Source organism: Phaethon aethereus (assembly GCF_964289735.1).
Source record: "Phaethon aethereus genome assembly, chromosome: 1".
Lineage (NCBI taxonomy): Eukaryota > Metazoa > Chordata > Aves > Phaethontiformes > Phaethontidae > Phaethon > Phaethon aethereus.
In genome coordinates, this window is record NC_138575.1 from 126,645,107 (window position 1) to 126,659,610 (window position 14,504).

General features: G+C 40.7%; 1 protein-coding gene across 1 annotated transcript in view; it reads left to right on the forward strand.

Moving 5' to 3' along the window:
- Positions 1-14,504, forward strand: part of CFAP47 (cilia and flagella associated protein 47) — a gene marked incomplete at its 5' end in the record, with an annotated part of 409,359 nt that overhangs the window by 40,230 nt on the left and 354,625 nt on the right. Inside the window, 2 exons of the mRNA XM_082014136.1 lie at positions 4,414-4,647; positions 8,543-8,694. Coding sequence (XP_081870262.1) covers positions 4,414-4,647; positions 8,543-8,694 — 386 coding nt within the window. The remainder of the gene's footprint in view (positions 1-4,413; positions 4,648-8,542; positions 8,695-14,504) is intronic.

Here is a 14,504-nt window from a genome sequence, read left to right on the forward strand (position 1 = left end):
GGTATGAATACTTTTAGAGTTGCTGAATTTTTCATGAACAAGGATGTTTTCCCACACTGTGACTAAAAAAGATACTAGATGCAGAAAGCATTTCCATTGGAGAAGACTGCAGGAAACAAAGGGCACGTTTGTACTTTGCTGCTGAAATCTTTGGACTAACTGCTGCGAACTTGTAAGACCAAAATGCTCAGCTCAGCACTGTGTGATAGTACTAGCCTTGGTCCCCAAATCAGTATTGTCATGTACAGCAGTGCTATGACTTCCCTCCTAGTCAGGCTATTTAGCTGAAGTGAAGGATTACACTGATAAAATCACTCTGCTTCTGCTCTATAGATACATGTAAAAGCTCAGTGTGTGGCTCTTGGAGCCCTAAACCATATTGCCAATGAGACTGTATGTATTTATGATACAAGTTTTTAATTTACCAATTTTTACAGAGTCACCATTCTTTCAACCCAATCTAAGAAGGAAGGAGGTCTCAGAGATTGGCACTTCTTACATGTTTTGTGAAGATGGATGGTTTCATTAAGCAAAAAGACCCAATAAAATCTTCATTAGTTCTGCTTCTCACAGAATGCTTTGTTTAGTGAAGAGACCTTTAGAGAGAATTAGAGCCCAAATCTGTCATTTTGAACATTCTCGTTTTCCATTAAACAGAGCAATTTGCAAGATTAAATGCAGAGCAATATATCTTATTAGTCATCATTATTTGGACTTTATCTGTTTCTGACTCCTAAAGGCTGATATAAAAGTGAGCACACTTTATTCGTTTTACCAGTAAGTGACCCTATTTCCTTCTAGTATATTCTAAATATATTTATTCCTCCTGAAATAGAACAAATAAGTAAGCATTCACAGTTCAAATCACAGTTCCTATGGATTCACATTCCAGCAACGAAGTGCAGTATGAGTGGCAGTTTGTTCAAATTAGTTTAATTATCTCAGGTATCACTGTTATTTCTTGTTGCTGAATTACTGTCAAATAAAACACCCTTATGATTATTTCAACTGCCCCTTTTTCTAACCTCTTGACTACTTTCTGGAGGGATTTGTCTGTGTTTTTAGAGATGCCTGGATGACTGGGAGCTACTTCTGATCTAATAGATGACTTGGTCGGTGCACAAGCATCTTTGATCCGCATTTAGAACATGGGTAGATAGGACCAGAACTGCAGGTCTCACTGTTTTCTCATACAATGTTCTCTAACAGTGTTTTGCCCTGTGCAGCAGGGGATGGCTTTTGGATTCTGCATCTCATTTTACACTGGCCATGGCCCTAGGGTAGATCTGAACAAGCTGGGGAGTATTTATCTTTAAACAAATTAACTTTGTCTATTAAATGGAAAGAACTAACGATGGTATTCTGGTTTTCTGCCTGGAACCTGGAAGGATAGTCAGATCAGCAGATAGTCAAAAAAGTTTCAGGTTTGAAAAGTCTGGCTTATAAAGGTTGGAAATGACTCAGAAATTGAGGTATGCTGGAGATTTATGTAAGGTTATACTCTTCACTCTGATGACTGTAATACAATTTTGAGAAGTTTGCTGTGAAGCTTTGTTATTCATCATCTGATACTGCTAAGGTGAATGCAATGTGAATTGTGCAGGTAACTGCACTGTAAAATAGCATGAATCTTTGCAGAAGTAAAATCACTCTTAATGTGGTTGTACGATTTAGTGATAAAGGAGAAGGAATATACATAATCCATGCCCTAGCACTAGTTATAAAGGATTCTGTCATCAAAACAAAGTATACCTGTTCCTTTACAATAGTTTTCTCTTTGGGGATGATTATTAGGTGACTAATAAAAATTTTTATGAAGCTAGCATGAGTTGAGGAAAGGAAGGAATGGAGTCTATTATCTAATGTTGTTTCATAATGAGATATCATAATGATGGCAATAGTAAGCATTTGGATATAATGGTCTGCAGAAGAGGAAGAGAGCCTAGCCAAACTATTACAGAGAGATCGGATTCTTTTAATGCAGAACTTGGTACTTCTAAACACAAGCTAAATCACAGTTAGTATTTGTTTTTTTAAAAATTAGTTAAATTGATAAGAATTTGGTATGGATGCATCTACACCAAATCATGTGACAATAGGGCAGTGTTCTTTGCTACTAATTCTTTTATGACAGAATTGATTTTTAAAGATTTCTGTCTCTGTTGCTTGCTCCAGCCCCCACTCACAAAGTTACCACCCTGTCAGCAGTGCTGCTTCAACTATTCATGAAATAGTGCTCTAAACTGAAGCTGAGAAACTACCTTGATTAAAGATAACTCTCCTCCAACACCACCAAAAAAAGAGATGCATGTATGAGTGCTTTTACCCTGGACTGTTTCACAGGTCAGGTTTATTACATAGCCCCACATGGAGCTCAGTAAGCAGAATGAAGGCTAGTGACCTAACTGGGAAGCAGATAGGGATGTAGGACACCAGGAAGGTCAGAAAGAGTAGAGAGGGCAGGGACCTTCTGAGGATCCTCTTATACTCCAGCAAGATCTGAACAAAAATGAAAAATCATAAGCAATTTTTTGCTTCTGATAGTTTTGCTAGAAATATTGAATGTTGCTACAATTATCAGTGATATGGAAAAAATAAGTTTGTGACTGACTACTTGGCTATGAAGTAATATATAACAAGTGACATATTTGACATTTTCCTGGAACTAGTTAGTTGTTCACTTTTGAATTTGATTATTTCCAAGTACCGGAATGTGTGCCACAGAAAGATAGAATATTTCCAAGTTGCTTTAATATGAAAACTGAGGAATAACCCAAAGTAAGATAAAATAATGAGCTTGTGACTTTTTGGCACCACTATAAAGTCTCAAAGGTTTCTCTTTCTTTGGATCAGGTATTTCTTAAGTTTGATCTTGTTAGTCCCTTGACTTTCCTCAAGAATTCATTCAAGGATCAGAGAAACTATGTAGGAGTGTTCTCAGTTCTCTAGTAAAAAAGCAGAGGGAGTTTAAGTCTTTAATAAAGTTATCTTTTATTTTAATTTTTTCTTCTTTTTGGTGTGTGTGTCACTTAAGTACAGTCATGTTACCATAAAACAGATTCTAGTAGTGGTCCCAAAGAACTCGCTTCAGATGCCTGGATTTTACCCTTAGTGCTTGCAATGTCATATTCCCACTCATTCTTCAGTAATCTACGGAGGGGTAGCTATCACTTGAATTTTGGAGAGAGACAAAAAGGCCTGTTAGCATTCTTCCCCAGCAACAGAAACAAAGGCTCTCCTCTCTCCTTGCTCCTTCTAGGATTCTTGGCCCATTAAAAACAGGCTTTTTGCCCTTTTTGTACTTACGTAGTGGTGCTGATCTGTGCCATCTATGTTTGCAGCTTCTCACATTTGACTTTTAAAATAGAAATAATTTGAGTCTTCAGGCACTTTCAGGGGATGAAGTAATCCAAGGCAAAACCTTTTGGGTTAATAGAAACTGATGTTTGATGTTCTGTGTGCATGCTGTGCGTGCTGCATCCCCCCTCCTTGCTTCTGCTGTGTTGAAGCAAAGGACAACATTGGCCCACTCTCTATCTTCAAGTCTGCCAAAGTGCTGGATTCATGTCAACTTCATTTTAGTACTTAAATTACAGCATCGGAAGGCATACGGATACAGAACAGGAACACATCTTTCACCACTCAGTAGATGCATGCAATGAATTATTAGTGTAGTCACTGGCACTGGAGGCAGAGCTTTCCACCAACAAACAGGCATGTTAGCGACCTGCTTTGGTTCTGTGTAGACCATGGCTGTGATTAAGATGCATGCCCAGAAGACAAATCAGGCCATTTTTATTTCAACATCAGTTATCTTTACTTTAAGAAACCCAGGGCAGGAAGAGCATACATGTTTGTATCACTCTTCACTGGCTCAGGGCATTGTTGGTGGGACTTGTAGCAGGAAACCACCTCAGGTGAACAAGAGGGACCATGCTGGACAAGCCTGAGCCGGAGCCCCATGGCGGGGCATCTGCTCAGGTATCTCTTTACTGGTAAACACAGGTCAAAGGGAAGTGGCCATTTTGGTGCGCTTCCAAAAACCAGCAGGTCTGGGGGGTTTTATTTTTTTCCAGCTCCTGCCGGCCCTAGTGCCCATGAAATGGTGGCCTGCCCCAACAGGTCTGTCTACCGGGACGCCCTGCACCTGCCAAGGCAGCAGCGTGTGAGGGCCTAGCAGGGCAGGCGCAGGCCACACGCCTGGGGAAACCACAAGGAAAAGCCAGAGCTTCCGGCTAGAAAGCCCTTGCTTTGGGCAACCACACCGCGGGCCGGAGATGCCCAGACGCCGCCGGCTCCCGCTACACCCGCCGAGCCCAGCCGGGCCAGGCTGCATGCCCCGCCCCGCCTGTACCCCGTTTCTCCTCTTCCGATTGGTGAGTTTGGAAGCGCCGCTCTTTTGTTTCCAATCAGCGTCCTGCGTCCGTTGCTAAGCAATCGTTTCCAGGCCGCGCTTGCCGCCCGGGTGAGGCGGCGGCGGCGGCCATGGCGGGTGGGTGGCGGGACGTGGCCGGCGTGCGCATCTTCCCGGCCCAGCTGTGCTTCAGGGACGCGGTGCCGGGGGGCCGCTACCGCGCCGGGCTCAGCGTGCAGAACCGGCGGATGGAGAGCTGTCGTCTCCAGCTGTTGCCGCCGCACCGGCCCCAGGTGAGGTGTGGCCAGAAGGGATGCGGCGGGGAGTGTTTGCCTCCCCCGACCCGGGTAGGAGTGGGTAACGGCTTTGAGGCCTGCATCTCTCTACAGGTTACCTGTTGGCTTTGTGTTGTACAGCACCTCGCACGGTTCCGGCGTGGGTGAATAATGGTAGTGCCTTGTGGGAACTCCCTGACCCGGGTCCCGGGGGTCTGTATCCCTCCCTCCCGGGCTTGCCCTTAGGAACTGGTACGCAGCCCACTTGCCTCACACTTGCTGGGCCCTCCTTGAGGTGCAGAACACGGGCTGAGGGAAGGTGTGTTTTGTGGTGCCGCTTTTACTTTCTGCAGTTTTGTGGGGGGACAGCTGCCCACAAGTTTGCCCAGCTAGGTAGGTCCTGTGTAAGAGGTTGCTTGGGCAGGTGTGAATGCTTGTCTGTGTTGGGCCACTGCAAATGGAAAACGCTACCATGTATGCCTAAGCTTTTGAGACTGACTGGAATTTGCCACTGCACTGGAAATTAATTTAAAATAGTTGAATAACTGGGTACACTGGAAAGGATAAGAGGCAATTCTTAGAGCCAAAATCACCTGAACTGCTTCTTGTGTGACAATTTGGAAGGAGGGAGCCAGTGTCCTTGTTTATCTAGTTCTCATGAAAACATGTAGGTGTTATTTCTATGATACTTGAAAAATGTTCTTATATAAAGCTTCAAATGCGGCTGCTCATTTGAAGCCTGTAGGACAAAATGAAATGAACTCCAACCTTCCCAGTTCTATATTTTCCTGAGATCGTGAGCAATTTGTAGAGAGCTTGCTTGTTTGTTAAATCCATAGTTTCAGTAGCAGTAAATTAGCTTTCTTGTATGTCTTATTACATCAAGATCCTTGTTGGTAACAAATCCTGCTTAGCTTTGTTGACTAGCCTTTCACTCTTCAGAAATTTTATCCCTCAAGAAGCCTCTGAGCTTCTTGTTATTTCAGGGAGTGTTATGTAGAAATGGATCCCTTTGTTATGGTATGAACACCAAATTTGTGAAGTTTTCCAGATCAGCTGAAGGGCACAACTTTTGAAATTGTTTTTGCTTGGATTTCCATAGGGCTGATTGATAGCTCTATTACCTCATTTCTGCATGGTATTCTTCTAAGTTATTTGAGTGCAATAGTCCATTTGTGGTGCTTGCTTGTGGAGAGCTTTCTCAGAAAAGAAGGTTTTCCAGTATTTTCTCAAGATAATATTATTACTATTAATAGCATCTGATTAGTTCTGGAAAAAATATGGCATAGCCTGGCTTTTTAAAGGCAAATGCATCTTTACAATTCTAGCCAGTTTAGCCCTTGACTTGTAACCTATGTAGGCCCAGCAGAACCCAGCGGTGGTTAGTAGTTTTATTTTGGTCTTTTATATAGCTAGTTTATTATCTGTTAATTACATCAAAATTAGGGTCAAAGGTTTGAACTGGCACTGGGGGTGGAACAGAGCTGATGTTGCTTTGTGTTCACAGCAACTTGAACTATGCATAATTATATTCCAGCTTAGTCATCAAAATGATTGTCAGACAATTGAAGTACCTTGGATAATTTCACTGAGTAGTCAGCCGTTCTTTTTGAGGGCAAGATTGGCCAAGACTGTGTATGCATTTTATCCCCCCCTAAAATTTGCTAATTTGCATGATGTAGACAGCTTGATTTTTATTACACTGTAACTGAAGAATTTTGGAATGAGCTGGAAACTGTTAGGAGTGCTTGATTTAGTAGGGCTGTGCTTATTCTGTTTTGTTAGTTTTCATCAGCTGTATCAATATTTCATATGCTCCAGAAGTAGAAAGGCAGAGTCAATTTTAGAAAAGAGAAAAGGATACCCAATCAAATTTTTTGAGTTTTTACCTCTGTATCTCATGCCTTTTGCTGAGTATTTTAACATTATTGTGCATGAGACGACCAATATGACAGTTAAGGGACAAGACTCCACTTCATGTGCTCAGTTCCAGAAGGGTCTGTTGCCCTTTCTCATTCCCAGACCATATGCTGCTATCTGTGATTCCATGGCTCTGAAGTGTATGACTGATCTGTACATTTTCTGAGGCTTTACACTTATAGAGTGTCAGAACTGAAAAATAACCTTCATTGAGCTGTCATAGTGCATGGCCAAGAAATGCCTTTCAAGGAATTTAGCTCATAAAGCAGTTTTCCATAGGTTTCCTTGCAAGTCCAGTGAATTAATTTTCCCTTGTATAGAATTAATGTGCTTAACTGTTTAATTCTCTTTAGAGAAGAGATAAATTTTACACACATCAAAATTAAAATGTGACTACTCTTTCAAAATCAAGCCCATAATCATGAAGCATATTACATAACAAATTTCCTTTAGCTGAGTTTTTATACTGCTAGGAAAATTTTAAAGGAGTGGAAGAAGATGCTCAGACAATAGAAACAACAAGTAGTAAATTACATGTTTGCATATTTAAAATGTAAATTAGAACAGAAAACATGAAGAATGCTGGGATGACTGTCTTTAAGTAATAAACATTAATTAAACTGCACATATAGAGCAGAAGCGTATTGTGCATAGAGTCATGTGAATTGTAAGGAGACTGAAACATCAGAGAAGCTCTAGACCTTGCTGTGAGGCTTTCCTAGGAATGTGGGAACTGCTGGATTTGCCACTGCGTGCTAGTAGGTTACTCATGTATTCTGTTCAGGGAAAAAAGCACAAGGGGGTGTTGGATATAAGCAGATGCTTACAGACACCAACAAACCCAGAGTTATTTTTTGAGTGAAGAAAAAGGTGCTTTCTGTTAGCTGCTTCTGTGGGTTTTTTTTCCCCGCTTTAATTTGACCCCCTCCAATTTTGAATTGGAGGTGCCATAGGCCTTTCAAGCGGATTTTCAGTGTACAGTGAGACTTTCTGTTGATGTCAGCTGAATGTTGGTCAGACCTAGAAAACTCTAATGCTGCCTCCTTTTGTTGCTGCTTTGGACTGAGACTTAATCCTTGTTACTTTCTCAGGCACTAAAAAGATTCTGCATTGAGTAGTAGCTGACTTAATGTTGTGTTGCTTGAGAAAGTTTGTGGCAACAGTGGGAGAAGCTACAGCTTTCTTGGAAAGACTAGAAATGGTATTTTACTAAACCAACTCTTCCATGTAGTTTCATTGGTTAGTATTCATTCTGTCTTTCTGTTTTACTGTAAAAAAGTCTGGACTTCAGTAAATAGGAGGAGAAATTTTATAAAATCCTGCATATTTTGAAATGGGTTGTGAATTTTAAATCGATTTGCATATTCTTCTGTCATGGTTTAACCCCAGCCAGCAATGAAGCACCACGCAGCCACTCACTCACTCCCCTATGGTGGGACAGGGGAGAGAATTGGAAGAGTAAAAGTGAGGAAACTCATGATTTGAGATAAAGACAGTTTAATAGGTAAAGCAAAAGGCACACACGCAAGCAGAGCAAAACAAGGAATTAATTCACTACTTCCCATGGGTAGGCAGGTGTTCAGCCATCTCCAGGAAAGTGGGGCTCCATCATGCGTAATGGTTTCTTGGGGAGACAGATACCATCACTCTGAATGTCTACTCTTCCCCTTCCTTCTTCTTTGCCCAGCTTTATATACTGAGTATGATGTCATATGGTATGGAATATCCCTTTGGCCAGTTTGGGTCAGCTGTCCTGGCTGTGTCCCCTGCCAGCTTCCTTTCTTCCTGACTCCACCTCTAGACTTCTTGCTGAAAGGCCAGCACAAGAAGCTGGACTGTCCTTGACTACCTTTTTTTTTTTCTTTTTGAGATAAAACCAGTTCAATAGGACAGCAAGAGAGGAGGAAAAAGAGATGAACCACATGTATATGTTTTTTTAAATCTAGAAATGTTTAACAATTTACAAAATATTTACTTTTTTTTTAAATTGCAGTTTAAATTGATTGTGGAAAATCCAGAAAAACCTGTTGCGCCTGGACTTCAAGTTCAAGCTTTTGTGGAATATTATCCTGAGAGTAAAGAAGATCTTCAAGATAGAGTACTTCTTTTAATAGAAGATGACGTAGTTGATATCCCTGTGCTTGGGTATGATGGTCAAAAGTTCATATGCTGCTGTTACTATTTGCAGTTTAATCTTGTGGAAAGTTTGCTAACACATGTCACATATGGCTATGTAATTAATCTATCAATTGCATTGAAAACAAATAGTAAGTTTCCCTAAAAAAGAAAGATTTTTACTTATTTATTTATTTTTCAGAGCAACACACAGGTAAGAAGCTAATTGAGGTGATGTCCCTCTAAGATTCTAGAGAGTGTTTGGGGTTTTGTTTTTGCTTTATTCTAAGTTGGTTGTGATAACGTTGATAATTTCTAATTCTGTATCAACATTAGACAAGTTAACATCTACTTTTAATGTCTTCCCTCCTTATTGAGCCACTGATATAAAAGATTTTATAGTAATCGTCCATATTTGCAAGACTGGATTATAGTGAAACATATGTTGCCTAATTCTGAAAATATAGTGTGTGTTTTAGAATAAGGTCACACATTCAAGAATCATTTTCATCAATCTGTGTGTGATTGTGTGTGCCTATCTATGTGTGTGTATATGGATTTATGTCATATATTGTGTACAACATTAGTTGGCAAAAGCAAGCTTCTCAATGTAGTTTATCAGACTTACTCTAGGTGGTTGTCCAAGGATGAGGGGGAATTGCTCTGGAGTATGTTTCTTTCCTTTGTTTACAAAGAGAAATTAGAATGACAAACTTCAGTTTACAGCTCCAGCTTTTAGATGCCACCATTAGGACTGATGAAGCCCATAAACTATTGCAAATCATAGCTTTTATGAAAATCTGAACATTACAAATTATATGTACAGACAGAAAGGAATTTCCTTGGAGATTATTCAGTATATGAGCTGCTTTTAAAAAACAAGCAATCACACAAACGTCTCATGCTAGCCTGAAATGTGTAAGGTTTTGCCTTCAGATAAGCAATACTTATTCCTAAATTTTGTTTACCTCTTGTGTCATGATCTTTTTCATGGATTTGCTTTGCCTTGTTTTACTTTAAAGGTTGTGGGCTTTTGTTTTATTTCAATGTTGTACTATTGTTGATGTAGGACACAAATCATTAAGTCTCACGTGGGGTTTTCAAGTTGTTGTAAATTTTGTCTCTCTTTAGCAAAAGACTGTCTACCATCAGGAGACTTGGAAACAGCAATTTCACTTTTTTGTTTTTTCTGTGGTGTTTGTAAGCTCTTATTGTCTTAGAACACAGTATTAAAAAATGGTATTATAGCTTTCTTTAACTTTAGAGAAATTTAAGTGGAAAGCCCTAAATGCTTTCTTTGACTGAAGACAGGGATGACTTTTCATAAGGTAATATAGAACTCAGAAAGTCAGTATGATAATTTTACTATTAAAAATAGCTAAGTATGTTCTCCCACTGTATATTTTCCTAGAAGAAAAAAGTGATTAGGGAGCACTTTATCTTCTTTTTTATTTTAATTTTGTATTTTTTTTTATTTTGAGGTTTAATTTTTTTTTTTTTTAATTTTTATTAGGGTGGTATTATGGAGTTAAGACCACTTAGGAAGATAATGCTACTGGTGACTCCTTTCTGGATAGGACTTAAAACAGATTGTTAAGTATTTCAGACCTTCATGTTTAACTAGCTTTTGCAGAGGGAAAAAACTGACAAGCTATAATGATTTTTCTGTTTGTTTGGAAAAAACAAATATATTTTGACTCTTTTTTAATCAATCTTTTCACAAATGTATTTTGTCATGCATGCCTTGCGTTTATAGATAGATGATATTCAATTACTGCACGGAAGGGTCACTAAGTACATAATATATTTTTCTATACAAACAGTTTAAAATGTATCATTAACCATTTTGAGAAAATAATGTATGTAGTGTAACACTGGTTGAGAAATACTGGTAAAAAGATTTTTTTGATAAAAATTGCATTCTTACTGTGAAATGTCTACGGAAGTGTTTAATTTCATGGAAGAACTTGAAAATATTTTCAAGGAAATATTTAGAATCACAGAATCACTAGGTTGGAAAGGACCTTCAAGATCATCAAGTGCAACCATTAATCCAGCACCACCGTGTCCCCTAAACCATGTCCTGAAGTGCCACATCCACACGTTTTTTGAAAAACACTTCCAGTGATGGCGACTCCACCACCTCCCTGGGCAGCCTGTTCCAATGCCTGACCACTCTTTCAGTGAAGAAATTTTTCCTAATATCCAATCTAAACCTCCCCTGGCGCAACTTGAGGCCATTTCCTCTCGTCCTATCGCTGGTTACTTGGGAGAAGAGACCAACACCCTCGTCGCGACAACCCCCTTTCAGGTAGTTGTAGAGAGCAATAAGGTCTTCCCTCAGCCTCCTCTTCTCCAGACTAAACAACCCCAGTTCCCTCAGCCACTCCTCATAAGACTTGTGCTCCAGCCCCCTCACCAGCTTCGTTGCCCTTCTCTGGACACGCTCCAGCACCTCAACATCCTTCTTGTAGTGAGGGGCCCAAAACTGAACACTGGATTCAAGCTGCGGCCTCACCAGTGCCGAGTACAGGGGCACGATCACTTCCCTACTCCTGCTGGCCGCACTATTTCTGATCCAGGCCAGGACGCTGTTGGCCTTCTTGGCGACTTGGGCACACTGCTGGCTCATGTTCAGCCAGCTGTCAACCAGCACCCCCAGGTCCCTTTCCGCCAGGCTGCTCTCCAGCCACTCCTCCCCAAGCCTGTAGCATTGCATGGGGTTGTTGTGGCCCAAGTGCAGGACCCTGCACTTGCCTTATTAAACCTCATACAGTTGGCCTCAGCCAATCGATCCAGATCTGTCTGCAGAGCCCTCCTACTCTCTAGCAGATCAACACTCCCACCCAACCTGGTGTCACCTGCAAACTTACTGAGGGAGCACTCGATTCCCTCATCCAGATCATCTATAAAGATGTTGAACAAGACCGGCCCCAGAACCGAGCCCTGTGGAACACTGCTTGTGACCGGCCGCCAGCCGGATTTAACGCCGTTCACCACAACTCTCTGGGCTCGGCCATCCAGCCAGTTCCTCACCCAGCAAAGAGTAAACCTGTCTAAGCCACGAGCCGCCAGTTTCCCCAGGAGAATGCTGTGGGAGACACTGTCAAAGGCTTTACTAAAGTCCAGGTAGACAACATCCACAGCCTTTCCTTCATCCACTGGGCGGGTCACCTGGTCATAGAAGGAGATCAGGTAGGTCAAGCAGGACCTGCCTTTCATGAACCCATGCTGGCTGGGCCTGATCCCTTGGTTGTCCTGCACATGCCCTGTGAGCACTCTCAAGACAAACCGCTCCATAATCTCCCCCGGTACAGAGGTCAGGCTGACAGGCCTGTAGTTCCTAGGATCCTCCTTCCGGCCTTTCTTGTAGACGGGCGTCACTTTGGCAAGCCTCCAGTCTTCTGGGACCTCCCCTGTTAACCAGGACTGCTGATAAATGATGGAGAGTGGCTTGGCAAGCTCCTCCGCCAGCTCTCTCAGTACTCTCAGGTGGATCTCATCAGGCCCCATAGACTTGTGGGTGTCCAGGTGGTTTAGCATGTCCTTGACTGCTTCCTCCTGGATTATGAGGAGTACATTGTGCTCTCCATCCCCATCTTCCAGCTCAGGGGGCTGAATACCCTGCGGATACCTGGACTGGCTATTAAAGACTGAGGCAAAGAAGGCATTAAGTACCTCAGCCTTGTCCTCGTCCTTGGAGACAATGTTCCCCGCCATATCCAGTAAGGGATGGAGATTCTCCTTGACTCTCTTTTTGTCATTAATATATTTGTAAAAACATTTTTTATTATCCTTTATGACTGTAGCCAGGCTGAGCTCTAGCTGGGCTTTTGCCTTTCTAATTTTGTCCCTGCTTGACCTAAGGAGATCCTTATACTCTTTGTGAGTTGCCTGCCCCTTCTTCCAGAGGTGATAAACTCTCCTCTTTTCCCTGAGGCCCAGCAAAATGTCCCTGTTCAGCCAGGCCAGTCGCCTTCCCCGCCAGCTCTTCTTACAGCACATGGGGACCGTCTGCTCCTGCGCCTTTAAGATTTCCTTCTTGAAGGCTGTCCAGCCTTCCTGGACCCCTTAGTCCTTCAGGACTGTCTCCCAAGGGACTCTCTCAACCAGTGACCTGAACAGGCTGAAGTCTGCCCTCCAGAAGTCCATGGTAGCAGTTTTGCTGACCCCTCTCCTTACTTCACTCACAACTGAGAATTCTATCATGTTGTGGTCGCTAAGCCCAAGACAGCCTCTGACCACCTCATCTCCCAGCAGTCCTTCTCTGTTTGTATACAGCAGGTCCAGCAAGGCACCTGCCCTGGTGGGCTCACTCACCAGTTGTGTCAGGAAGTTATCCTCCACACACTCCAGGAACCTCCCAGATTGTTTCCTCTCTGAGTGTTCTGTTTTGGGGAAAAACCACCTCCTCCCCCAATTTATTTAATTCTGATGTGTTTTTTTCACTTCCTATTTAAAAGATTGTGCATTTCTTAACATATATAATAACATATTATTTTTGCTGATGTATCAATAATAATGTAGTAAACACCAATGCTAGTTTTCCTAAAATGTCAAGAATTTAAATAAGTGATTTTAAAAATTATTAAGGCTATACTTAGATTTATATCAAATTGCTAGATATTTTTGTGACACACAAATAAAATCTTATCAGTGACAAATTCTGATATTTTTTGCCACCTCAAATATAGTGTTTATTTTCATTGTTTCTGGTTGATGTCCCTCAGATTGTGTACTGACAGTATCTTTGAAGAGTTGTATATCTCTCAAAACAAAATTAAGTTTTAAAGCATGTGAGAGCAAGTTCAGAAAATTCATAAGTATAATCCAAGATAATGTGTTCTTGTATAAGAAATACTTGAAATAGTTGGAAATTGCTGATATTATTCATATTGGCTTCTTTAAATGTCTGCTACTTCTCTCTTACTTGTAGTCTTCTTTCTTTGAAATTGTTTTTCAGCTTTTATTTCTGTATGGGTTATAGGGTGATATGTACATATATATAGTTCACTATAAATTTGTAGAAATTGTGGGTCAGCGTAGAATTTAATTGAAAGAAAAGTTCATTCGTGATTTAGGAAAAAAGTGAAAAAAGATGTAATGTTTTTGCCAAAAATTTGTGTGATTCCTCAGTCACATCTACTGTTCATTTTAAGATAATCTTTAGTCTGGGATAAGATTCACTGAGAGTGTAGGAAAGGCTATTTTCCCATGCAACATTAAACTGCAGTAACACTCCACTTATTTTTGTAATCACTTATTGGGTAAAAAATACCACCAAGAGAATTTTATTTCTGTTGTGCTTTAATAACATTAATATCACAGTTGTTTGGTTTGCAGGTAAAATAGCTGTTATGTATTTGTCTGGCTCATGAGAGTAGATCTAGTGGTTAATCATATTGATTTGTGGCTCATGGATTTGATATAAGTTTTGGATATCAAACAACATTCTTAGGTTAATCTCTACAGCTCAACAAACTTATGATGTGCTTAGTAATAGAAGTATAATGATTTAATATGTAAATATTTGATCACCATAGAAAATACTTGTACTCAAGTTTGGGAATGTGTTTCAAACAAGCTGGTTGCAGTTGTTTTTTTGGTGGCTTTTTTTAACTGAAACTCTGCATCCAAACTCTTTTTTAAATAAAACAATTAAGAATTTTATCTGTTTGTTTTAAAAAAATATTAAGGAAACATTTGATATTAGGCATGTCCAGGGGTAAATTCCATCTTCATAAAAAAACCCAACCAAAAGCAAACCAGCAAACCAAACCAACCAATGAAACCCCACCCTGTATTAAAAAAAAAAACCCCAAAATCTTTAACTTTACTAT